At 42.1% G+C, this 26636-nt stretch overlaps 1 protein-coding gene across 1 annotated transcript in view; it reads left to right on the top strand.

The window, feature by feature from the left end:
- Positions 1–18224, top strand: part of KLF5 (Kruppel like factor 5) — a 19355-nt gene extending 1131 nt beyond the window's left edge. The window contains exons 2-4 of the mRNA XM_021417463.1: positions 1115–1985; positions 3035–3094; positions 16275–18224. Coding sequence (XP_021273138.1) covers positions 1127–1985; positions 3035–3094; positions 16275–16453 — 1098 coding nt within the window. The 5' untranslated portion in view covers positions 1115–1126 and the 3' untranslated portion in view covers positions 16454–18224. The remainder of the gene's footprint in view (positions 1–1114; positions 1986–3034; positions 3095–16274) is intronic.

Here is a 26636-nt window from a genome sequence, read left to right as displayed (position 1 = left end):
CCGTCCCGGAACGCCGCTCGGGATCGGCTCCGCTGCGGACAGCTGCCCGCCGGCCGCCCTCCGGCCCGCGCCGTGCCCTCCTGCAGGAGCGCTCCCGGCTTCAAAGCGCTCCCACTGTACGCGGGGGGGAGGCAGAAAGCAGCCTGGCGTGTTAGGGCAGATCCAGATCAAAGCGAGGGAATGCGGCTCTGTTTGTTTGTGTTGTTTACTGGTGGGCTTTGAAGAAACGTCCTGAAAGCCACTTAAAGCAGGGGAGGCTGTTTATCAGCCGCTTTCTCTTGTCGGGCGCTCGCCGGGTCTGGAATGAGCCCTGACGGGGCGAGGGGGAATGCCGCGTTTGCCCACTGGTGTTGCTCGGCACATGCCTGGCCGATGAGTGTGCGGGGTCAGGCGCTGCCGCCCACGGATTCCCCGGCACCACTGCACCGGGGCAGCGATCCCCGTAATTACAGAGCTCCGGGACCCGGGCAGAGCCGGGACGTGTTTATCTGCTGTTCACCACTTAGGCTGCGCAGATTTCTGAAGTGTTAGTGTAGTCCCGGAGACGCTTTGCATAAAGGGTGCGCGAATGTAGCCCACCCGTCTTCCTTTTATTCGGCATTATTTATAACTTTACGCTTTGGTGTTGTATTTCTAATCGAACGCCCTTCTTCTAAGCACGAAAAACCCTGGAAGTGCAGGAATCGGGCGCGTATAAACATCGTTTGAAGTGTTAGCTCAAACAGCCGTCTGGGGATGCGGCTTCCCAGAGTTCGCATTTCAAAGCCGAGCGGGTGAAACCGATCGGCAGCGACCTTGTTCGACAGCAAATTCCGAGAGCGAGATCTGTAGATTAGGCCGAGGCCTGTCACTTCCCCGTGTGGGGCTGTCTTGTAGACATGAGATGAAAGCTTGCCATGGGCTGAGGCATGCAGTGGGTCTCGGCACCGCTCTGCGTGAGCCGCACCCGCCTTCATTTTGTCTTCCCGTTCTCAGTGGCGTTGCTGACTCCCGCCGTCGGTAGCTTGCGGTTGGCTGGAGAGCGCTGTTTTCTGTTTCCCAACTCTTGCACTGCGCACGTGCCACCTTGTTTCACAGCCAGTCATGTGGGCTATCGTACGTTTTGTTTTTGCAGACAAGGTGTGAAATGGAGAAATACCTGGCACCTCAGCTTCCTCCCGTCCCAGTCATCTCTGAGCATAAGAAGTACAGAAGAGACAGTGCCTCAGTCGTAGACCAGTTCTTCACCGACAGCGAAGGCTTGCCTTACAGCATCAACATGAACGTCTTCCTCCCTGACATCAGCCACCTGAGAACCGGCCTGTACAAATCCCAGCGGCCCTGCGTCCCCCACATCAAGACCGAACCCGTCACCATCTTCAGTCACCAGAGTGAAACCGCTGCCCCCGCCCCTGCCCCTACCCAGGCCCTCCCCGAATTCACCAGCATTTTCAGCTCTCACCAGACCCCCGATGTGAACAACATTTTCATCAAGCAGGAGCTCCCGACCCCTGACGTCCACCTCTCTGTCACGCCCCAGCAGGGCCAGCTTTACCAGCTCCTGAGCTCGCCGGACCTCGACATGCCCAGCGCGGCCCCTCAGGCGGCCGTCATGGACTCCCTTAGCAGTGTCTCCATGCCGTCGGCCATGTCGGGCCTCAACACCCTCTCCCCGGCTGTCCCACAGACTGCAATGAAACAGTTCCAGGGCATTCCCCCATGCTCCTACACGATGCCAAACCAATTTCTTCAGCAGCAGGCCACTTACTTCCCCCCTTCGCCCCCCAGCTCAGAGCCTGGCAGTCCAGATAGACAAGCAGAGATGCTACAGAATTTAACCCCTCCTCCATCATACGCTGCCACTATAGCTTCCAAGCTGGCAATTCACAACCCGAATTTACCAGCAACTCTGCCAATAACTCCCCAGAACATCCAACCAGTCAGATACAACAGAAGAAGTAACCCAGATTTGGAGAAAAGACGCATCCACTACTGTGACTACCCCGGTAAGCAGCATGTTCCAGGCAATCACAGCTCTGGAAATAAGAAAGTGTGAATAGTCATAGACTAGGCATAAGTTATTTTCTTTGCTATACTTAGAACCAAATCATTTCTCGTTGAAGTGGAATTTCTCCAGCATCTTATTCTGTGTGGTGTGTACTTACATTCTTTAAATAGTGCCTATCATTTTCTGCATGTCATTTTTACTGTCAAACTCCTGACCTCACTTCACCGAGTTACAAAAGTTGTGCTGTTTAAAAAAAAAATAATAATAAAATTAGATGTCCATCTCTAATTAGAGTCTGTGTGCGTGTCCAGCTCATGTCCTCGCTTCCCTAATACCTGTGATGGAGCAGAAGCTCAGCTTGGCACTGTAAGACTCGCTTCATCTCCTGGCAGTTGAGACCATGGCTGTACCTCCCTTGGTACGAATAGGGAATTCATCTGCCTAAAGTTACCTTTGAAAATTGTCAGCACATAAGAGTATAGGCTCAAAGGGAATTTATGTTGCCCTGAAAGAAGAACCTGACTCGAAGCCATTCCTTCCAGTAATACGTGATCCCAGGTACAGGATGCTCACACTGCCCCGAGTGCACCGAGAAAGTCACAGCTCTTGGCTCTCTCTCCCTTTACAAATATAACGCACAGTGGTGTATCACCCGATCAGTGTGATAAATGCATAAAAAGGAGAAATGAGATAGAATCCTAGGTGAACTGGCTTTAGGAAATTAAAAAAAAATTGTAAGTAGACTTAAAGATTTATGTAGCAGGTGTTACCATATGTAGATTTTAGCAGCTATTGTTTTATACTACATTGGAAGGTAGTAAGTCTCCCTGAAACGTATATTTTTTCTTTTCTATGTAAAGCAATGTCTCCCTAGGAACTTTCTGTATTAAATTATACTTCTAAATGGTTATGGTGCCAGAAGGTAGTAAACTTAAATGTTTCCAGATAGTACCTCAGCACTGAATGAGGAAGTTGAAGCATAATGTGGAGTGTTCCTGCTCTCCCTACTGAAACATTTCTCTTCCTTCTTATTTTATCTTGTTTTAGGCTGCACAAAAGTGTATACAAAGTCTTCTCACTTGAAAGCGCACCTGAGAACTCACACGGGTATGTACTCGCTCTCACTGTCTCTTGCTCATTAATGGCTTATGTATCTCAGAAAAGGCAAAAGTGCTTGGTCTGCCATCTTCTCCCTGTTTTTGTAGAGTGATATGGGATTGGTCCGGCACTTAAGAACAATTTCAGGTTTGGTCCATGAGAAGAAAAGCTTTTTTTTTTGTTCTAAATGCAGTGATCAGCCTTTTACAATACAAAGCTCAAAATTGTTAAGAATAAAACAGATGGAAGTACTGCTTTTCCAAACAAAAAAAACGTCCTATGTATAATGAATTCAGCAGGGTAAACATCATGAATTTAAAGATTTATCTACAAAAATAGTCTTTTTCTATTTTGAGCCTTTTCTTTGAGCCATTATTTAGACTTTTTTTTCCAAAATGCCATGTAAATTCTCAAGTCATCTCCATTTGCGTACCATTAAGTGTTTTTGTTTGTTTGTTTTTTAAGACAAACTGTTACACAGTTTTGGTTGTTGTTTTTTTTTTGCTGGTGAAAGACATTAGAACAGAGGAAACGAAAGTGAAAAGCATTATGTGTTTCATTTGTTTTTATACCTTGACCAAAGTCTGCGTGCACGTACGGATGCAGTCGCAGTTTGTGGGCCTGCACCGAGCCAGGCTCAGGACAGAGCTTTGCTTATCCATGCACCGGGAGCCCAGCCTTCAAAGCCCAGCTGTTTGGACGCAGAGCTCCATAGGGTCTGCTCCTAAGGGTGGACCTGTGTAGACAAAAGGCAGGAGGAGAGGAGGCAGGGGAGGAATGCGGAGCTGCTGAGCGGCGCGCTTAGAGCTATTAGGACAGTTCTGGGATCTTAATACAAAACTGGTCGGGCTACAGTAAAATGACAAGTATTTCTACTTTACAGGAAAAAGACAATTACTTATTTCATTACAAAAAAAAAAAAAAGGAAGAGAAGGGGGCTACTATTACTTGTGTTTTCAGAACAGAGTATTGAGCTCGAACTCTTTTACCTGCGAACATCAACTTAAAGCAAAACAGAAGTCACACTTCAAGCAGTTTGCTTATTGAAGCAGGCTGCCAGCACTAAGGTTGTGCTGTTCAAGCAATGAGTTTTCACCTCAGTTTAAACCAAAAGTCAAAACAAAATTTAACATGAGCTGTGATCGAACAAAATGCTTAGCTGTCTCTGTGGAAACAAGGCTGTGTTTTCAGCTATTCTGAATGGATTGTTAGATTATCGTAAGAAATTGAGTATCTCCAGGCTAAATGTTACTATGGAAATTTTGTTTTGGTAAATGAAAGAGTTATCTGTGTTGCACTCACAGTAAAAAAAAAAAAAAAAAAGTGAAAAAAGTTCTAAGCAACTCTACTGCTTTACTTTCGTAATAGACTAAACAAAGAACACTTAGGTGTTTTGGATATGTACAGTCACTCATTACTGACTAGATTAATAAGAATATTTTTGTGAGACTATAAACCTGAATAATGTCAGAGAGTATAATACTATTGGTCTTTAATAAGTAACCTTTAAGCGGTGTCCGTGCAATGTAGCCAGCAATTGAGTCCCAGTTTTAAATGTCAGTTGCTATTATACAAAAACCAGGAAGAAGATAAAAGCAAAGTTCTACTCCAAAAAAAAATGAGTATTACTTAGGCATCATTGTCTACTTTCCCTTTTTAAAATCGATTTGTATCTTTTCTCTTTTTTTTTTTAATACCTCGAGTAGTGATGGCTTGAGGGTTTATGAAGTTAATGCTGGTGTGCACTGAAATATGTACACCCCTAATACATACCGCAGAGGGTCACTAATGTTTATTGTTACCTTCACTTTTTTACATGTAGATGTTTGACCTTAGAAATGTGGATTAATGTGCAGAGGTCAGAGAAGCTGATGTATTCATGGAAACAAGAATGTTGTTGGAGATAAAAATCTAGTGCATTTAAGCAAGCCTGGAATACAAAGGGTCTTCTGGGGAGGTGAATGAAGGGATAAACTGTCTGAAGCGTTAACATGCAAGAATGCGAGTCCATATCCTGTTACCTGCATTATTTCAGACTTTGGATTAGTTTAGCTCTCTTGAATATTCATTTAATACTTGAAGATTTCCAGTACAGATTGTAATCTCTCTGGTAAGATACGGCTGAAACGTGTCAGTTTACGAGCAGGATCTCTGACGTACCGATACCACATAAATCAATTAACTGAAGGTTAACATGAATGGAAGCGATCTCGGGGAAACCGGTGGAGTTACACTGGGGGCCCGCGGGGCTCCCTCAGGAGTGAGGGGGGATCTCTCTCCCCGCCTCAAAAGAGGGAGGCTTGCTGCTAACCTTCGGGGAGGTGTTTCTTTCTGCATACAGCCCACTTTGCGTGCACCCCGTCCCCTGCAACTATGCATTCATACAGTGTGTTGAGCCTTGGTTTTAATTTATTATTTTTTTTAAGACTCTTGTGAAGCTTTTACCTTCAAAGTCTGAAGTAATTGTCACGTAATCCATTTTAATAAAGTTGTGTGTGATATTCTTTCAAATCCCTTCGGGGATAGCAGACCTGTTTATCTGGCTAAACCCGTTCTTTAGTAATCATGGACCACTGAAGTTGTTTTCTCCTTATTCTTAGTTTCTTAACAATACCTTTCAAAATTGGCTGCAGTCTCTCTCTCATCCCAACCAGTCCCCGCCCTTCTCAGCAATCTGTCATCTTAAAATAAAAGAGCCTGCAGCAAAGTTTGTCTGCCATTAAAAGTCAAGACAGACTTTATGGTTTTCCTTTTGTATTGGAAAATCTCGGCCTTTTCAAAGTATTTATTTAGCAATCTTTCTCTTCTGAATGGCTTTCACCAGGTCTAATAGATGTTCTTTGGGAACAAACTTCAGGGAAGTGTTGTTTTCGATAGGTGGAATGTAGGCTGTAGTCCTTTTTGAAATCAAATATGAACACACTCTCAGACTTCTACATGTAAATAACACTAGGAAATGGGCAAGAGCAAAATGCCATTCTCTTTTTTTACGTGTTTCTTGCATGTTTACCTTGCAGCCAGTCAGATAGCATAAGCTGGTACGTAATGGAATTACGCTGGACGCGGTATTCGCGCTCTCCAATATTCACACAGAGAAACAAGGTTAATGTATGTGTTTCAGCTGCTGGAGCAGGCATCCACTTTCCTTCCTCTAGATAATGCTTTAGTGTTTGTAAATGAGGAAGTAAGTTTTTGTTGTTGATAAACTGGTAACACAGAATGTGGAATATAAGCAAACGTTCGGCTGCTGTGGAGAAACACAACATTGTGTATGTATCCATCTCTGTGCAGTGCTGGTGCAGGTGTCCAGTACATTTGAAGAGCTTAAAAACTTCAGAGTGGTATCTTAACTTGCTGTTAGTTATTCCCGAGACGGGTAGAACCATATTCAGCTTGCTGAAATACCTGTTGGAGCATCTGTCTAAATAGGTTAGATCTTCTTTTTTTTTTTGACTTCTTGAAGTGGGGATTTTCTTTTAAAATGAATATACCTGTTAGTCATGGAACAAGTTTCATAACTTGTATTGTGCAACTGGTGTATATAATAGGGGGTGTTATGCATTTATTGCAGGCTGTCCAACATGAAAACTACCTTAAGACGCAGGCATAACAGTTCTGTGTCCAACTAGAAAAACGTGCCAGATGTCAGTGCAAAGCAATTCATTGCATATTGCAGATAAACCTCTTTAGATTTCTCCTGAAACGTATGAGTAGATACATATATATATATATATATATCAAGTGATCCTATAGGAGCGCTGGCTGTAAAGCTTAAGCCTGTTCCATTTCTTTATATATAAACAGTGAAGCTGAGGCTTCGATTTGCAGGCACCTGGAATACCCTACCTGTAACACTACAGCAGAGCTGCTGGCTCTAGGGTGCTTCTTCTATTGTTCTGTGAACAGCTGCACACTTGGGAATTTTGTATGGTTTTTTTAGAGGAAAATCTGTCATTGTTTTGAACACATCAAGGCACTGAGGGCATTTTCCAGCTGCGTTCTGGTTTTCCGTATACAGAGTCTTCGTACGGGCATGTTCTCCGATCACATGGTTGGTTTGCCATTAATAGTTTCTAACATTAACTGCATAACTATTTCATCTCTATCTATAGATCTAGTTTGTATTTGGTGATGGGAAGTGGAAGCCGAGATAACTCAAGAGAAATGGCATTTCTCTAAATGAGATGCACTCAAAATACTTCCACCGGCCCTCGTTATTCCAAATGCTGCATCGGCATGGGACAGCTGCTTGCCTGTGCGGTTGCTCAAGGTGTTAAACATTTTACTTCCATTCAGATCTCTGCCTCGGTAGATCCAGAACTCGTCTGTGTATGCCAGAATTAGAACCAGTTGTGTGCAATAGACATTAGCAATCCTTAGGACTCTGTGTTCTGGGTTTACTGTAGCTGTAGATCTACGCATGTAAACAGCGGTGCCTTATAGAATTGCCCAGAAACTCAGGATACCCCTTCTTTAGGAGCGAGTACAAGTGACAGTGGGCCCTATCGAGAAAAAGCACCGTGCAAAAAACACATACTGATTCCAATCCTGAGCATTAGACGAAGGATTTTGCTTGTGTTGTACAAGTGGGGAACTGAAGCTCCTCGAGACTGCCTTGCTCATGGTAGCAGCTTTCTGCGTCTGTAGCAACACTTTATCCTGGAAAAAAACCTTGGGATCGTGAAAGTAGCTATTAAGTAAATACAGACTCTGTTTCTTTAACCTGTTGAGTGAGTCAGTCGCACTGATTACGCTTTAAGGAGATGTCAGTAAATGCCATCATTGGTAGAGAGAATAAGGAAAAATGGAGGAGAGTTAAATAAAATTGTCGACAAAGTGCATTAAAGTGCAATATTGCCAGACACTGCTGGAGAATATGTTGGTATCTTTTATTTATGAATTCTGCTAAATCCATTAGTTGCCTGTGTGAGAAATGGAAGTACATTATTTTCCTGTGCAAACCACAGTTTAAGGGAAAATAATGCATTTTTCAAACACTTTGTGGATGATTGCAGACCTTTGGATTAATTGATTCAGCTCTTTATCTGCAGTCATAACCTAAACGAGACATGCTTGAATGCGTTGCGCTTTTCTGGGCGAAGTCTTAGCAATATAATCCTAAATTTTAATTAAGTATTACTGGCCATTCGCGTCAGTGTCTGGCGCTCGATTTTTCGGATGCGGGAATTAAATTCCAAGGTGTCAGGTGAGGGATACTTCTGTTAGATTTGAGATACTTAAAAGGAAAGCCTAACATTTTCTTTTTGATTAAAAGCCTAGAAAGTCCCTTTAAGCATGAAAGCTTTAAAAAAAAACTGTTGTTTCTGTCAATTGCTCCCTGAGAGGATTAAACTTCAGTTCCAGGATATTTGATTCCTGATAAGGAAACTGTTGACCTAAGAGACCGGATTTAAATATAGTTCATTTTGAGACCGCCCTACATACACTAATATAGTCCAAGATTCACAGCAATTGCCAGCGATTAAAATTTTCCACGATTTGATTAGACATTCCTTATTGTAATTAATTTCTGAGCGTGACTTGTACAATTGACTCCTGGTTCCACTGGATGTGTTCTGAGTAGCGTTGTTTGTTGTTTGTTAGATGACCTGTGCCTCCCACTGCTGAAAGATTAGAAACATGTAAGTAATGTCCTAGTTTAGTCTGAGTATCTTGGTAGCAGCATTCCCGTCCTGTCAGGCTGCATTATTTATATTCAGTGATCTCTAACAACTCTGATTAAGGACATATTAAAACCTTTGATTTTGGCAAGTGTACAGCGCTTCGCTTTGAATTAAAATAGCTTTAATGTATTGCTTTCAATTTTTGTGTGTGCATACAGTAGATGGAAATCTGGAAGTCTACAGCAGGTTTAATGAATTCCACTTTAAGAGCGCCTCTTATCTGGCTACACAAGAGCCAGTGTTATTGGCGAGAGAGCTAAAGAGCTGTTCCTGCACTACAGGCAGAGATGAGGAAATGTGTTCTTCAGCAGAGCACAGAACTTGTAGATGTGGCCATGCACCCCAGATGGCATGGATTTCTTATAAACCTACTTAAAAAAATTCCTTTCCTCTGTTTGCATATCTCCTTGTGGAGAGACCACCTCTGTTAAGACAGAATGTTATGCCAGAAAGAAAATAAACCATTTCACAGGCCAGTCGAGATTCCCCAGTAATCCTTGAACTGCGTAAGACAACACTTAGAAAAATAAGAGTGCTTCAGACATTGCTGGGAGCTCTCGGAAGATAACGCCTTTGTGAGGCTGCACTCAGAAGCTGAATGATACGTAACTTTTTTTTTTTTAACTCTCCTCTTTGCTTTACCAAATTCTTGTATTTTTTTCCTCTTGGTGCTTTTGTTAGAGATCTAATGCTGCTCATCAGCGGTGGGATGTACCAAGCGAAACAACTGTGCTACAGAATTCCTAAAAGTCCTGTTTTGTTGTTAAACAGTGGTCACCCAATAGCCATTACTATGCTAGGCACAGACTTCTATCACATTTATAAATGCCCAGCATGTGTTACACATTCATATCACTGTGGGACTGCTTGTTTCAAGGGCTGTATTTATTTCATCACTCAAAAAATAAGCTGGATTTCCTGCAACCTCTTCGTGTGCTCTCAGCCTTCTAATCCCTCTCTGACTTGGACAACACAGAGAATTTCAGTCCACTAAAGAGCTTTTAAGCAGCTGAGGGATTTTTTCTATTTTGAAATTTCAGCTTTCTGTTCTTTCTCTGGAAAAAAAAAAAAACCTGCCTTAACAAAAAAAAGACAAAAAATAAATAAATAAATAAAAGGCTGTTTTTAACAGTGACAGCACTGCTTAGTCAATGACAGAATGGGGATCTAACTTAGGTAATCTTTCAGAGCTAGAAACTTCTTTTGATGGAGAGCAGAAGGATACCCCAAGCAACTGCCTTCAATTCCAGTTAGCCAGGAAGAGGCAGGAGTTTAAACAGTCGTGCTGTAACCTGGAGTAAAGCTATGTCAGGCAAACTAAAACAGAGGGAAAACACTTCATTTCTTAGTTTTAGAAAAACTTAGTTTTTCTAAGACTGTGGTATGTCAGATCTAAGACAACTGATTCTAAGATGTGAAAAGTTTGAAAGCAAGTGTCAGAAACCTTTGTAATAATCTGTTCTAAAGCAGGACGCCACATAGGTTATCGCTGGTACAGTCACTGCGCACAGAAACTTCTGTTTTCCCTCCCTCTCTGGTATCACACCTAGCTGAACAGTTTTTAAGGCCAGGCACTTGCCACCGGGGAAATAGTTCCAGAGGAGCAAAGTGTTGTGTGCTCCTGCTCGTTCTGAGTCTCGCCCCAGTAGCCAGGCCAGCTGTGTTTGGGCTAGGATTACCTGTCGTCTGGGCTTTCTGGGGCTGGCATTCTGCTTTTGTCAGACACGTCCATCTTCTAGCTCCTGAAGAGGCAGATGCCAGACGGTGATATGGCACAGAGAGAGCCAAAACGAGTTGTCTTTGTCAGTGACTCATGAACGCAGTGCATGCCGCCCCACAGAACTTCAAAGGGGTCCTTTCCCCACCCCCTACTCCAGCATCAGGTGAAAACACTTCCCAACAGAACAAGAACGGGGTGTTTCATCTTCTGGCCAACTCTAGCGCTTAATCATGTCGACTTTGTCTTCTCTTCCCTCTTGTATCCAACAGTAGCTTTGAAGTGTGGGACCTTGGGTGGAATTGTCCCTTTTTAAGTCACTTGAGTCATGATGCCTGATCTGTCAGACGTGGAGGCTTCTGGCATTCCCATATATTTCCTTTTGATGGAGACCTCTTTATGCGTAGTCGCATATGCTTAGATGAGTCTCCTACACTCTTTAAATAGTTGACTAGGTTTGAAAACCTGACCCTTACTGTTTACAGTTTTATATTTAAAGAAAGCCATTCTAGTAGTGAATTACAGAAATAAAGTTATACAGCTTTTTTCTTCGGTGGGGTAGGGAAGTTTACTTTCTTGTTAATGGAGAAATTCATTGCTAACAGAGGTTTTGAATGGTTCTTTTTCCCAAACAGCATTTTAAATAGAAGTATTTTCTCAGAATGCAGGGAGACCTGATAGTGGCCTTCGGTATCTAAAGGGGGACTGCAACATAGCAAAGGACAAACTCATTAGCAGGGTCTGTAGTGATAGGACAAAGGGAAATGGTTTCAAATTAAAGAAGATTGATACAGACTGGATATGAGAAAGAAGTTATTTACGATAAGTGAAGTGAAGCACTGGAACAGGTTGCTCAGAGTGGATGCCCTGTCCCTGGAGACACTCAAGGTCAGACTGGATGGGGCTCTGAGCAACCTGATGTAGCTGTAGTGTCCTTGATTGTTGCAAAGGAGCTGGACTCGATGGCCTTTAAAGGTCCTTTTCAACTCATCATTCTATGATTCTTGAGCAAGGGCTGTATGATAAAGGATGTCCTCCGAATGAGCATCACCCACCCTGTGGCTGGCACCGTATCTTACCCACATGAGTATGGCAGTGACAGTCACTGCCAGCAGATAGAATTAATACTAGAAAAACACTTGGTGTGTTTTTAAACTACTACATAGCCTGTTGATAAATTAAAAGATGAGTCAGCATTGACTCAGTGGTCCAGATAATTTTCATGAGATATTGGTAAGGATCCCAAACCTTGGGATCTGCCTTGGTGTAGTTTATTTGTTGAAGTGGCTAGTAAGGTCACCACGTTATATGCAGGTATCCATACATCTTTTTGACATCTTTGCAATCTTAGTGCACTATAATTTATTTTAATTTTGGGGAGGGGCAGACAAACACGTCGCAAGAAAAATAGTCTCCTTTCAGGTTAAACTCCCTTATCTCTTGTTAGGTACATTCTGTAAAAGGGCTTCCAAACTAAACATCAGTGATTAAAATTTCAGTGCTCGAGTACAAGCCTGTTTCTCATGCTCTACAAATTTATTTTTAAAACTGGAGAATGGATACATATTAGCAGTTCAAGAACTTAAAATATATTTTGTGATGCATAAGCCTAGCAAAATATTTTAAATGAGTGATACTGGAAGGAGGTTATGCAAAAATCCAATTAAACTTATGAAATCCCTATCCTGTTGAAGTATAATTTAAAGGAAAGCAGTTCTGTTTCCCAGAAGTGCCGTGTATAATATTTCTGGCTTGGGAAGAAAGGGTTGGAGTGTGCTATTTGGCTGGAAATCGGTACCAGCTTCCTCCATGGTGTTTTAGTTGAACAGTGTTGACATTCTAACAAATCCCGTGGAAGCTCCCCTGAAGTGGAGGAGTTAGCTGTTTTCTTGCTTTTACAGTGAAATATCTGTTTGATACAGCGATCGTGTTCCAGTAACTGAGCTATACTGCGTTCGTATTTGATGACCAATGGCATTCTTGGTTTAACACCCTATAGAAGTTCTAAATTGCTGGAGGAAAACCAAGTATTTCTAAAACTTTACAGCTACTGTATTTCACACAATCATAAAAGTAAACAAATCTTACATTACTACGTAGCCAATGAAAATAGTGTATAAAGGGTTCAGTGTCCCTTGTTGTGTATACTTGTGTTGTTGTTCTTTTTAAATAAACTCTCAAACCCAGATTTCTCAGGGCTTCAAAGTCAGCACAGCAAGAACGTAGGATCGCTTCAGAAAATATGTAACATGAGGCTTTTTTTTCCCTTGCCACAGGAACTTAAACCAAATTCTTACTACTGCTCAGTGACAAAAAGCATGTGTATAGATCAGTAGAGAGAATACTAGCAGCTAGTTGTTCTTCTGCTTTCTTTAAAGGAGTGAAAATAACCTCCACCTTCCTTTTCTTGCCCCCCTTCCTCCTTGCCCAAAAGGAAAACATTTGAAATTGATTCAGTTCCTAAATAGAACTTTCCAACGGAAACTAGCATTACAAACATAGATATTCAGTATTTTACCCCTAGGATTTATTCAGAATAATCTGGGCCTCTATATTGGCGCTAAAAATAAATTTTCCAGTTCTCAGAGTTAGCCAAAGCAGGGGTTAAAAGCGGTGTTCTGGCCTTAATTTCCAGTACATAAAAGTAACACTGTTAAAACAATCTGTGTAAGGCACCCTCTTGTTCCCCTGGGCGCATCCTCGAGCATCGTTCAGTTCAGCTCAGGTCTGCAGCAGTCGGCCAGGAAGGAGGAGCAAGGTTTCTCTGCTTGCGCTGCTGTCGCGCTGCATGACAGTGAGTTGCCAGTGGCTCTTTCATGACTGTAGGAGCTTGGCAGGTGAGGTGACCACTGCAATGGGGTAAGCTACATGGTGTTCTAGATACGAATTCATCGTTGACTTTGAGCCTGTTGCCTCCAAGAAGCCACACGGTTCACTGCTGCCCTGATTTCTGGCAGTTTATATGCCAGGAGTCTTCACACAACATGTTGTCACAGATGAAAAACAAGATAGAATGGGAGGACAGCGGTTTTTTGTTCGGTCTTAGGGTCAGGTGCTGCTTACCAGGACCGTTTTGGGACTGCTTTTTCAATAATAAAACGTAGTGCGGCACTCAGTTTCTACATATTTTGTATCTCCTCAACACCAAGTTTAGAAAGTGTGCTTTTAGTCTCCTAGTCCTCATTCAGTGTTTCATTCCAGGTAGTCCTGGTCTTCTGTTTGATAAGTGCTATTTCCCCTCCTTCTTTACCGTTCCTCAGATAGCCAGTGTAATTTTGTATGTTGGTAAACAGGACGGGAATAAACGGAGAGCTGTCTGAATCTCTGCTCTCTCTCCAGGCAGTTAGGGTGGGGGATTACAGCATGGGATTTATGACAGTTTTAAGTGAAAGTTTTTAAAGATTGGTCAGAAGCTTTTAATAGAGTCATCTTACTGATACTACTCTATATTTAGGTTAAAAAAATAATTCTAAACTAGATGGAAACATTTGATTAGATGAGCTTAAAGCCAATATGGAGGAAGAGAGGAAAAAAGAGAAAAGGGAATTGGTTTTGAGTTAAGGTGCTTCAAATGCAAGAGTAACACTTTCGTGCAACAAAACACAAAACATTCACTGAAGCTCTCTCTAATGTTATGCTTATGGAACAGCAGTGCAGTCTTCTACAGACCCCCACGTGAGTTAAAGCAAGACTGAGTTTAAATACATGAAGGATGACATACATACTGCAAAGAATCCTGCACTGAATAGAGACCTTTACTGTCATTCTGCCGTGAAGACTAAATGTGTTATCTCAGCTGACTTCTTTGATGTTAGAAAAGCTTTATGTACTGAGTCTGAATGAGATCTGTATTTTAACCTACAATCTATGTTGCGTGGAACAAAAAAAGAATCCTCTTTTGTAGGTCATTCCCGTTTTTAGTCAGTAGCAGGAAGAGTAAATTCAACTGTGTCAAAAATTTGCAAGAAATTGTGGTCTGATTTACCATGCATCAAATAATTCTGAACTCTGAGAGGTGATTCCAGGCCCCAAGTTTGTTGTTTTCTTAAGGTTTGATACTATTCCGCTGCAATTTCAATAGATCCTTTGCTGTTTATGCAAAGAGGTGGTGGTTTGTTTGGCTGGTTAGTTTTTCTTGCAGAAGTCTCATTCTAGTTGTGAACATGCTGCTGATGTGAAGTCACTTCCCCATGGTGAGCAGAGAGCTGGCTCAACTTTTAGCAGCAGACGGAAAGTTACTGCTTAGTTGAGAAGCAGCAGTAGAAACTCGGACAAAACACGTTTCATAATTTCATTTAAATTACAATTTAGAGTCTCCGAAGCGATGTTTTGAAGTTTCTCAGATGGTGTTCTCTGCAGAACAAACAGATGGCAGGATACTGTCTTCTGCCTCTTTTCCACTTGCTAATGCGATAGTAAACCAGGGAAGAGCAGGAGTCAGTCCACAGGGTTGAGGCCGTTAGGGTAAAGGTCTGGGACCAGGTGGAGAAGGAGAAGGTCTGTGAGCCACGGTGGAAAGAATTGTTTTGAAAGCTCAAGTCTTCATCTGAGTCTGCTCCGGTTTGCTGCCGGGTGCTCAGATAAACTCCGTTTTCTTTCTCTCTTTGCCAGAGTCAAATTGATAGAAAGGATATAGATAGCAATTGACTATGCCAACTGAAAGGTGTTTTTGTCAACCGGCGTCAACCAATATCCTATAAATAGGTAATCTTAGCTTCTTTATTTATATGAAGCTTGCTTGTCTGGTGACATCATGTCCATACCAGCTCCTGAGCAGGTGTATGTCCAACATGTAAAGTTCTCTTCGCACAGAAGTCATCTTGACTTTGTGGCTTCATGCTTCTCCCATTTCAACAAACACATCCATAAATTATAGACGTGCTTCAAAGACCCCATTTATAGTTGTAAAACGAATGAATGCGAGTATTTCGGGTGCTTGAGCGAGCATATTCAGGACTAGCAGGACACTTCAAAGTAGCGTTCAGAGTTTCTCTAACATAGCAAGTTTTCAAAGATGCAGGGAGCATGAAGCAGAGGGACTGCATCAGTACGGCCTGATGGAAACAGCAGGCACTTCCCACCTCTGAAATGCAATTATTTAAGCACCTGATTGTAGACATTTAATTCTGGAAACAAGGACTTTGGTCTTTTAGATGCTTTCTTCTATATATAGCTAGCTGAAAGCAGAACGCCACAAGATTTTATTGCCTCTCACATTTTAGAAAATATTATCCCAGTTGTGTTTGTAATACACTGCACCTTTGTTCATGCTTCAGAAGACCTTGAACCGATCTATACGCTACAAAGAATCTTTGTAGGAATCTTTCTTCCCGTTTTGAGCTTCTCTTAAAAAAGCTGGGTCTAACTGAATTTATCCTTTCTTAAAAGGTGCGAGCATAGGTTACAAACTGGGCCAGACTGTCATGTGAGACTGCTTTCGTCTCTCCGCTCCCTTTCATACTGGGATGAACGCGAGGGAGCACATTTCAGTCTCGTGCAGGTTTTTTTAAAAGCTCTGTTCATTTCTCTGTCGTAACTGTCTCGAACCAGCTCACGTTTGAAAGTTTCTCAAGTGATGCCATTTGACTCGAGCATTAATTTGCAGATGTTCTGAGCAAAAAGCTCAGAAGAAACAAAGGGGCTGTTCACTTGGGGCCTGCGGAACGTACCTGCGAATCATTAGGAAACGTCAGATTTTTTTTCTGTCGTCGTTTCCTTTAAAACTGAACAGCGGCGTCACTTCAGAAGATCCGCAGCTGATGTTTCTTTTCCTTCTGTCTGATTTCAGGTGAAAAACCGTACAAGTGCACGTGGGAGGGCTGCGACTGGCGATTTGCGCGCTCAGACGAACTGACGCGCCATTACCGGAAGCACACGGGGGCTAAACCCTTCCAGTGCGCCGTGTGCAACCGCAGCTTCTCCCGCTCCGATCACCTGGCTCTCCACATGAAGAGGCATCAGAACTGAAAGCCAGACTTGTTGCCGAGGCTGTTCTGTATCTATGCAATTTCCTAATGACTCTAACCTACAGCTAAAATTAGTTTAATTTTTGAGGATGGATTATCCATTTAAAAGAAATCTCGAAACTGGAAAATGTATATTTTGTATATTTATGCAGAAAAAGGGAAGACACTGTATCACAATACCAGAGTGTTCAAGTCGTTTGTTTGCTCACACGGTGTATATGGCTTTAGTCAGGAGGTTTCATCTCTTTACAAGTATTATGTCTTGACACATGGCAGCGTTACACGTATTTTTTTTCTCTCTCTCGGTGTTTTGACCAAAGCACTGTCGTTATTGTGACGGTGTTTAGTAAGCAAATTAATGAGAGACTGCGGATGAATGGACACAGTGGAAAAGCCATGCATTGTAATCTGTCAGGGTTTTACTGGATTTGTTTAGTACTTGTGCTTTTTTTTAAATGTTAAGTCGTTCTGTGGAGATAAAATACGTAGGAAAATTCATAAACAGCCATAGAACAAAACATTTTGTTCTGTATGTTGCATGTTTGCTATGACAAAGATTTTGTAAATATGCAGATCAGCTTTTTAGGGTTAATACAAAAGTTTTCTAAGAATTATCTGAAAAAAAAAAAACAGTTGTTTTACATTTGTTAACACGGCACATTTACACAAAAAGTTACTTAAATACCTCTCAAAACAGTACCAACTTAGCTTCATTTCTCTTAAAAGAAAAGGGCAAGACATTCAGATGTTTTGTACCTGTTAACTCAGATGGTGTGCACTGAATATTCAAAGCAGGATTTTGTTTTCAAATTGCTTAAAAGGGTAAAACATTTAAAGTGAACTGGAAAGTAAATGTTGGAAGCTTAAACGGGGGGGATAGTTACAGTATACAGAATGTTGAACCTCTTACTATAAGCTAAACTTAAAATCACTTTAAAAAGAAGGATTTAGGATGCAGTTGTTATATACGGACACGTTAAGCTGGTTCAACACCAGTATGATCTGTTTTCACGTGGATATTGCACGTAATTTACTAGAAGGTAAAGGATACAGTAATTTTATTTAAAATTACAGTGCAGTTTAGTTAATCCACTGTTCAAATGGACACACACGGGGGAAAATTAACTGCTGACAAAGGTAGCTGAAACTCCACTGAAGTCAGTGAGGTGGTGCCCTTTTATGCTAACAATGACTTTGATCCACAGTGTTCAGCCTTGAAATATGAAGCGAAGGGCCAAAGATGAGGTTAGACCACGCAGGATTTGGCCAGGCAACAGGAGAAAACGAAACAAACCTAGTAAAAGTGTCTGGAGTTCACAAGCCGTAATACTAAGCTGTCAACCAAAGGGTAGAATAAACAATCAAAATACCAAAAAGGGGTCTCGCAGGAAAACCTAGCTTTGTTAAAACTGTTGTTTGTCTTTATTTATTTGTGGTATACGATAGACTTTTTTTTAAGACAATTTTACATACACTTGATAAATTATAGTTTTGTTTGTTATAGTTAGAAATGTTGCTCTTATTGTAAATAGTTGACAAATGATGTAAATAATTTTGTAAGGCTTCAAATGTTTATACGTGGAAAGACATGCATAAATTGGTTGCTGTTTTGCTTCTTTTGCCTCCCCCCCACCTTATTTTTGTATTGTGGTATTTCCTATGCAAATGTTGGAGCAAACAGCTGTATAGTTGTAGAATGTTTTGAGAGAGAATGAAATGGTTTATATATAAAAGACTTTTTTTTTGCAAAATAAAACAAAGTGCCTAACATGCGTGTGTGTGCTGTCTGTAGCTCTTGACAGTCCAAGTTCTGTGTTTTTGCATGATGAGCTGGAAATCACCGCGACATTAAGCTAAGAATGTCTGTTCTTCATAGTAGGGATTGTCTCTGGAATGTACCTAGCCCTTCTGCGTCCTGCCCTCTTTAAAATAAGGTGAATGTGAAATGATAATTACTACTTTAGGGTGCTTCTCTGCCACTAGAACTTTAACGGAAGTGTGCTGTAGCCTGAAAACAATTCCGGAGGTGCATCCACAGACATGCAGTAGTAAAGGAAAAATACTAATGGCACACATACAAGAAGTATAGGAGTTCTTTCCTACTTTCAAAATGGGTAAAAGCTGTTTACACCCATCTAGTGTTGCCTAAAAGTACATTCTCCCCCAAAAGTTCCTTTCATGTCCTAGAAAAAGAGGAGGGCCCCAAAGAAGGCTTATGCAATGTCCCCCCCCCCACAAAAAAAAACCCCACATCTCCTTTTCAGTTTTTTTTTCTTGGAAGACAGAAGTATTGTTTGATTTGGAAATTCAAGTTGATGCATGTGCAGATCTGGAGTTGCAGTTGTCTTCCAGTCTTTTTTGTCGAGCTTAAAGAAAATAGGTATACTGAACTTCTCAAGAGAAACTGATCTTAAAACCAATGAAAAATTCAATTTCGTTTACTATTCCAAATTGATAAATTAACTATCAATTTACTCAAAATTCAATTTTCAAATTCCTGTAAACTCTGGCTCCTAAATCCTTTCTTGTATGTCTCGGTTCTTCTAATATGACAGATTTTTCTTTAATCGATTTTTCTCTCTTAATTAGCCTCTCCCATTTCACATAAAACTGGTTCCACACACCAACTCGTTCCTCCTTTTTAAAAATACCAAGGGTAGGCATCAATAAAGTCAATGAAATCCCAGTTAATTACCAAGATAATCTGCCTGTGTCTAACCTAACTGTGAACAACCACAAATGCTAGAGCAATGTTTTGGAGAACATGGAATGTAATTCCCAGCAGCATTACTGCTGCATTACCCTTTTTTGATCCAGCAATTAGAAGAAGTGCTGCATTTCTTTGGAGTTTTTCTGCTAGGAGGGGAAGTTGGCACTGCATTCAGTAATCACTCATGTGCTGTCACGGTGAATGAGAGTTACCAGAGCTTATTTTCCTGAGCACAGGGTGAAGTAAATAACAGCAGTGTTCCAGGCCGTTCGGTGCGCCAAGCCTGGCCGCTTCGCTCAGCCCAAAAAGCTCACGTCCCGCTTGGGATTGGATGGGCAGCGGGTTTAGGAGCTGTTCTAGTCTTCTGTGGACGAAGATGGTTCTAGTTTCTGTGTTTCCCGTGCCTGTTCTCAAGCAGGGCCCACTGGTTGCACGGTTTCAGCCTCTGAAATTGCCTCATGCTACTTTTAGATGTTTCTCTTGCTCAGCTACCTGGTTGCATAAACCAGCTTAATGGCTCCATATTAATCTTGAATGAAAGGCCATAATTATGTCCATCTACTTCAGCAGTGCTTAGCCGAACACAAACAGAAACGCACACAGCAGACTCATGCGCTAGAATACATTATAAAACTGAAGGCAGAGAAGCTGGCTTTACTGGCAAGCGCTCTGTTCCCAGCATGTGGTATTAGCAGTTGAACAGCACAGCCAATCTCAAAACCAGCCAGAAAAGGCCGCGTTGCCATAGCCCCTGCGTGCTCACTGTAAACAGTTGGGCACAGTCCCCTGAGGTACTGAGGCACCTCTCAGCTCCAGCTCTCAAATTATCATTCAACACTCAAATTATCATTCCACGTGAAGAGGGAAAATCCAGTTGGCAAACTGGATTTTCTAGTGATCATGTGAAAGCCATGCTGTCTCTTCACTGGGTGCTGAGTTCCTTCCTGTGGTTTTTATATTAGTTGAGGGCCTGGTCCTCCACAGAGGTGCCTCTGTGCCCACACTGGAATCCTTGGGCGTTTATTACATGGGATCCTCTCAAGGATCCTTGTAATCAGGTCTGTAAGGTGCCACCCATCTGGCAATCCTGTGGCCTTCATTACATGGGAACCTCTCAAGGATCCTTGTTGTACTCAAGTTTGTAAGGTGCCACGAGGCTCTGCCACGCTGTATAACCACAATAATGGTTTTGCCACTGAACTTCACAAAAGAGAGTCCAGCTCAAAGAGTGACTAGTATCCAGAAGAATGTGGTGAATTACTCATGTGCTGAATAATGTATCCTGGCACTTCAAGTGTATGAAGGCAGGGGGAATTTATTGGCCGCTGTAAGCAGGAGAAGCAGCCCAATGGGTATGCTTTTAATAAAGTGACTTGCATACTTGTGCTTGACTTGCTTGTGTTTACTTATTCCTCTTCTCCCTCACCACTAACCATTATGTTGTTGTCATCTGCTGTGTCTCTAGCACCCCCACAAATGGTTGTTGTTTAGGATTTGGGATTTGAGTTGACACAAGCCACTGGAGAAACTCATGGCAGACCAGGCAGAGAGGCCTACCAAGTCCTGTCTACAGTGGTTCCAAAGATTTATTTGATGCTGGTATTGTGCTTTTTAAAAATAGTTACTGTTTATATATAAATATATATGCAAATATATATTGGCGTGTGTGTATGTGTGCTTGCTCACTTGAATATTCAATTTAATTCTCACTCCTGGCAAACACTTGCTTTTGATTCATGGCAGTGAGTTCCACAGGGTTAGCTGAGGAGCAGAAGGGGGAGGAGGAAAAGCATATTTCTAGGTTTCCTCACAAAATTTCTAAACAAACAGAGAAATTTAAAGGTCTGCTCTCCTTGATATATATACATACTGAGGGAAAATGCCACAATTAAATTCAGTTTCCAAGGAGTAGGTTATTTCTTTAAGCCTTTAAAAATTTTGGGAGAAAGTGAGAGTTGTGCGGAAAAGGAAGGGCATTTACATTACAGCAACAAAGCTAATTAGAAAAATAAACTTTTTGGTTGGTCAAGATAAAAACATTATATATGTCTGCAGGAGAACCTTCACAAGTGGTAGCAGACAGCATCCTGGAATGTAATTTCAGGTGTAGCTTGTCAAAGCAGAATTTCTTCTCTCTCGGCTGGACTATTGTTTCCTGTTCTCTGCATATCCCCATTTCTGCTGCCCATCCAGATCACGCTTAATTTGTATTTCTCACTGCTCCCAAAACTCTGGCTGCCCCTGTGGTCCATCCCAGCCACCAGCTGAGCATCTCCCACTCCTGCTCCCAGCCAGAACATGCACCTCACCTAGCTCAGGTTCAGCAGTGATTGCTCTTCCCATTTCAAGACACGGCAAACTGCCGGGAAGATGGAGGAAGAAGCTGTGCGCAGAGGAGCCCAGACCAAGAACTTGGGAAATACAACATGGAAGTGTGACAGCTTTTGTCTCTTTTTCACAGTTTTCTGTCTCTTTCTATTGTCATTTGTGTGACATTCATTTTTGACTCAGGCCGTGAAATGCTGGCAGAGGAGTGACAGAGTGTTGGAGGAAGAAGCTGTGAACCTGGACAAAAATACCTTCCTTACTGTTCATGTCTCTTCTTGGCACAAAGCATAACAGCACGGTTTGTTTATTTTCTGCCAGTCTCCCTACATTGTATTGTATAACCGGGGCAAACTTCCTTTTTTCTTTATGTACAGTGCTTGTGTCAATACATAGGACATGACATAATTACGTACATAACGACTTTTGCACCCAGAGTGATTTTTTTTTCTTCATGAGGCTCAGGAAACTGGTGAGAGCCTTCTCCTTCCCATGGGACAGGGCAAAGGCATGTGATGCCGAGGGGGATTCTCACAGTGAGGCAGCAGCTCAAAAATATTCAGCTGTTCAGTGTGGAGTCATGAGGTTTTCAGCCTTGCTTTTTGTGCTGACCCTGTTTTCCTGCCTTACTCTTTTTACTGTAGTAGAGTAAGCTCAACGGCTTCAGCTACACACAAAGCTTTAGGAAAATATGGTTTGCCTCTTTCTCAAGAACTGAGGAATCACACTGGCTGATTTGCCATCTTTTCTGCCTGGGAAATCAAAGTCTGAAGTCTCTTCTAAATAATATCCCCAAAGGCCATTTTTCTTCCCAGCCCCAGTTGTTGTTTCTGTTTATACTTGTTTTGTTTGGTTGGCTATTGTTATTGTGGTTTGTCATTATTTCCAGCCCATTGGGGTGGATCGCTAGACCAAAAAAAGGACAAAGGCACCCTCAGAGGGACCCGAAACCTAGTCTCTGCTCTCCCAGGTCAATACCCGAGCTGCAAGGTTGAGGACTCACACTCACTGCTGCTCTCTTTTTCTAGTCCCACAGATCTTGTGTTCTCTGCTGCTCACTGCTCTGAACTCAAAGAGGATGAAAACAAGCTTTGTTGTGTCCTCTCCCTGGCTCCACATAGCTCATGGACTGCTGAATCTCCTGGGAAGTCAGGGACGTGTGCTTTCAGCTTTTTCAGGCCAGTCAGGAGCAGACACCATGTTCCTGGCCACCAGAGGATTGGCCTCTTTCATTCATTATTACAATGTAAAAAAAAGATCACCATCTCCAAACCCCTTCAAGGAGGTGGCATTGCAAAGGAAAGCAGTGGCAACCTGCAAGAAGCCTCATCTTGCACACATGCAGAAAGCAAGCCAGAAAACTGCCTTTGACATTAAGACCTCCGGAGGATTTAGGCAGGACAATACCTAGTTTCTGGATCCTGACAAGGGATAAGAGTGACCTGAGTCCTTAACAGCGTGAAGCCTGAGGCTCTGCTGCATATCTACACAAGCACAGCTCAAGGAACATAAGGAATTTTAAACTCATAAATTCATGGGCATATAGAGCTTAACCTGTAGGGTTAAACATTGGAAGTATGAAAGTTTTCTGGATTTTATGCATACATGACACCCCACTTTAGGTGCTAAATCCTTTTCGGGGGGATTTTTTGCTTCAGTGAGAAGAAGCAATGTGCAGCTTCAGTAACTCACACAACTGGGGAAGGCTTGAGAGATCTGTTTCTGCAGACTGCATTGGCACCAGATCTGGACCTGAAGTCTGACTCTGTAGGAGCTGCCTACTGCTTTGGTGTCAGCGGTGCAGAGCAGGCACCAGGGGAGCAACACCAGCATTTTGCAGGCGCCTGGGCACCTTGTACACTTTAGGCTGGACCGGGAACTTCCACGGCTGATTGAAATGACATAATGAAATAAGATTTAATTTGAAAAACTGCTGCATTAAAGTTTGACACAGAAGACCTAAAGTCTGAGAGTATTGCTCTCAGGGAGCTTTCACAACACATTTCTGAATTTCGGTCTTTTAATCCACAGTGTCTCCTGAGGCTGAGTCTGGATTTTGTACTTACGAAGAGGTTTATTTTCCAGTTTTGTTCAAATACAGCAGTCTCCCAAGAGCAACATTTTGGAGATTTTGACTGTGGAAGATGGCAGAATTCTTGCAAGATTAACAGCATTTGCTCTATCGCCAACTATCAATTAAAAACCTTACGTGGTCCAAAACGTTCTCCTCAGCCCAGCTCTGATGGATCCCTTAAATGAACACTTACATTCACAAACTGCTGGTAAGAAAAAGCAGTACACTAGTAATGTGTTCAGATACTCTTGAAGTCAGCTTGATTTGTTATTTTTGTTCTCACTGTTCTCAGCTAAATAATGAAATAGTAGCTTTCTTATACAAATATTTGTATGTTAATACTGAATGTACCTGTGGTTCCCCCTCCACCCCAAAAATTAATAAATTGTTGTTTTCCAAGCACTGCATTTGGTGCTGTTATCGGGCTAGAACTAAAAATCATTCCTCCTTTGAAGAAGCTCAGACAAATGGGCAAGCCAGGCAAAATGTCCCCAGGGGAAAACTTACTTCATTTCTGAAACATTAACAACAGCAATCAAATGAAATGTGAGTATTTTCAGAGTACATACTGTGCCTTAGGACATTTAAGCTAATTTCTCGAATAAAGGAACTTTTCAGTAACCTTAAAGAAGCATACTCTGAAAAGACAGTTCTGAATATCAGCTATTCCTGACATGTTCCATCTGCAGAAAAATTAGGCTCGGGGGATCCACATATTCCACTTTTATCTTCTTTGTAAGTTTATTCTGTGTATTTACGTTACTCAGCTTGCATATTGTAGCTAGTAGATGCTCTTCAGTTTGCCTGTGACCGATACTGCTATTTTGTGATTGTCCCTTAGAGGCACCTCGTGCTTCTTGGTGTTACTCAGTTTGCTGCTGCAGTGGGGAACAGGCAGTTAGCTGAAGTTGGTGAGCTGATGGGAGGATGGCAATCTGACCAGTCTTCTACTTGTTTCCAAGCAAGTATTGTTTTCATGAAAATACTCCCTGCCACCACTGCCATAATGTGCATGGGTTGGTGCGTTTTAGTGCACCTGGAGAAATACCTGGGACTGGAGGATTTGCTGATAAAACTGAATAAAATCAAACTTTGTGCCATTTGAACAGCCGTGGTTCGGGATGGTTTTGCCAATGCCTCACTAGGCATCTGATCTGAATTGTTTTCCTGAGGTCAGTGTAACGGCAGAAAGTTTTTCCCATCTGCTCCCTCTCAGATTTTTTACTTTTCAGTGCCATTGAGGCATTAGCAAGACAGACAAATGTTGTTTATTCTTCCCCAAGTGCCTCATCTTTAGCATTTAAGCACAAGCATCTGAAAAAACACCCATAGCAATTAAAGGGAACAACTTAATCTTACCACCAAGACAATGCATAAAATCAGTCTGCAAGGAAATATATATCTTTATTTACCCTGGGAAGCTAGGTTGCCAGCCTTCTCCTCACAGGGGCATGGTTGTAGAAGTATTAATAAGCAACCATGGCTGCGTCTGCACTAGTAAGCTAAGCATGGCTGGGACTGCTTCCTGGCACTGAGGCCAATGGAGATGGAAATGGGTACATCTGTGGTATTGATCTCTCTTCCCCTCTGTGCCCTGCAAACAAATCATCTATTGAGAGCAATCCTGGCCCATGCCAGCTCTTGGCCTGTATTTGGGAATTGTTTGGGAAAGTTGGCCCCAGCCCCTCTGTGCCAGGCACTGTGCTAACAATTAAACAACATAGACAATTAATTGCCTTCCAGTGCCTGGGAATGTTCCTGGCACTCTTTAATTTACCAGTATGGACGTTAACTTTGGAGTTCAAGCACTGCCAGATTCAGCCTGGCTTCCCCCTGACTTTCAAAGAAGAGAAACAAGCAAACAAAAACTGACATTCAGGGGAGCAGTTCTGCTGCATGTGGTCCGTCTTAGAGCCTGAGAAATATGTAAATTCACAGAATTCACAGGCTCTATTGATTTGCTTCAAATTACTTCACATTGACAATAGAATAAAGACAAAAAGCAGAAATGGCCCAGAAGAATTGCCTTTCTATTAAGAAAAAGGAAAAAAGATTTCAGCTTTAATTATTTTACTTCAGTGAGTGACAGAGCTTGAGGAAGAAGTCTAGATGGGGGGCTCAACCGGGAGGCTCCTCATGGAGCTATGCAGAGGAAATGTTGCTTTTAAAAGAATAATACGTGTGCGAGACTGAGCAAAGAAGAGGTCTAATCCCTTTGAAGCTTGCAGTTTTATGAGAGCTCTGTCCTTGGGAACTGTTCACCAGAGATGAGTAGAGCCGCTTCGAGCTTTGCAAAATTACTACAAACATAAGGTGAGTGGTTTTATCATAAAATTGGAGTGGCCATTAAAACTTCAAAGGAGACGTATGACCTGAATTTTACCTGTCACAGCCTGGAGTATTTATTATAGGAAGATTTGATTCCTTTCTTTAGTTAACAACCTGGTACTCACGTGAGGTCAGGGGCCAGATTATAGTTTCACTGGTGGTATGACAGATTAGATGTTAATATTTTATTGCTTCTGACCTTGGGAATTCATAAACCATTGGACAGGTAAGAACTGAAAAAATGCCGTGGCTCCCTTTGGAGTGAGAACATATTTCTAATTCCTGAGTGTGGCCACTCTTGTTTCAGCCTTCTTCTTTCACACATTTGACACTCTTCCCCAAAGTGTAGGTCTCCCTATGGCTCCCCGTCTCTCCTTCCAGTGTTTTCTACTGTTCCTCTGTCTGTCTGCCTAGCCCCAACAAGTGCTTGTAATGGCCAGCTTAAAGAAGCAATTGCCACAGAGGTCTTTGGCTTTGTAGGCTGTTTGCATTGCATCTTAGCAGGCAAATAATAGCTGCATCTGAGTGAATGTTTGCCTGCAGCCATATTTGTAAATAATCGGCATCATTTTACTAATATTTGCATGAGTCTGAGATGCTTATTGTTCTAAGAGAATATGGTGAAAGTATTTTAGAAGTACTCAAGTGGAATCCTCTATAGAACTGTTCATCTGTACATTCCAAAGAGATAACTTGATTCAAAGACACAGTATGGCTATAGCCCAATTGAGAGCATAACCTATGGGT

Source organism: Numida meleagris, chromosome 1 (genome assembly GCF_002078875.1).
Source record: "Numida meleagris isolate 19003 breed g44 Domestic line chromosome 1, NumMel1.0, whole genome shotgun sequence".
In the NCBI taxonomy this organism is placed as follows: Eukaryota; Metazoa; Chordata; class Aves; order Galliformes; family Numididae; genus Numida; species Numida meleagris.
Note: the sequence above shows the minus strand (reverse complement) of the source record. Positions and strands in the feature narration are given on the sequence as shown.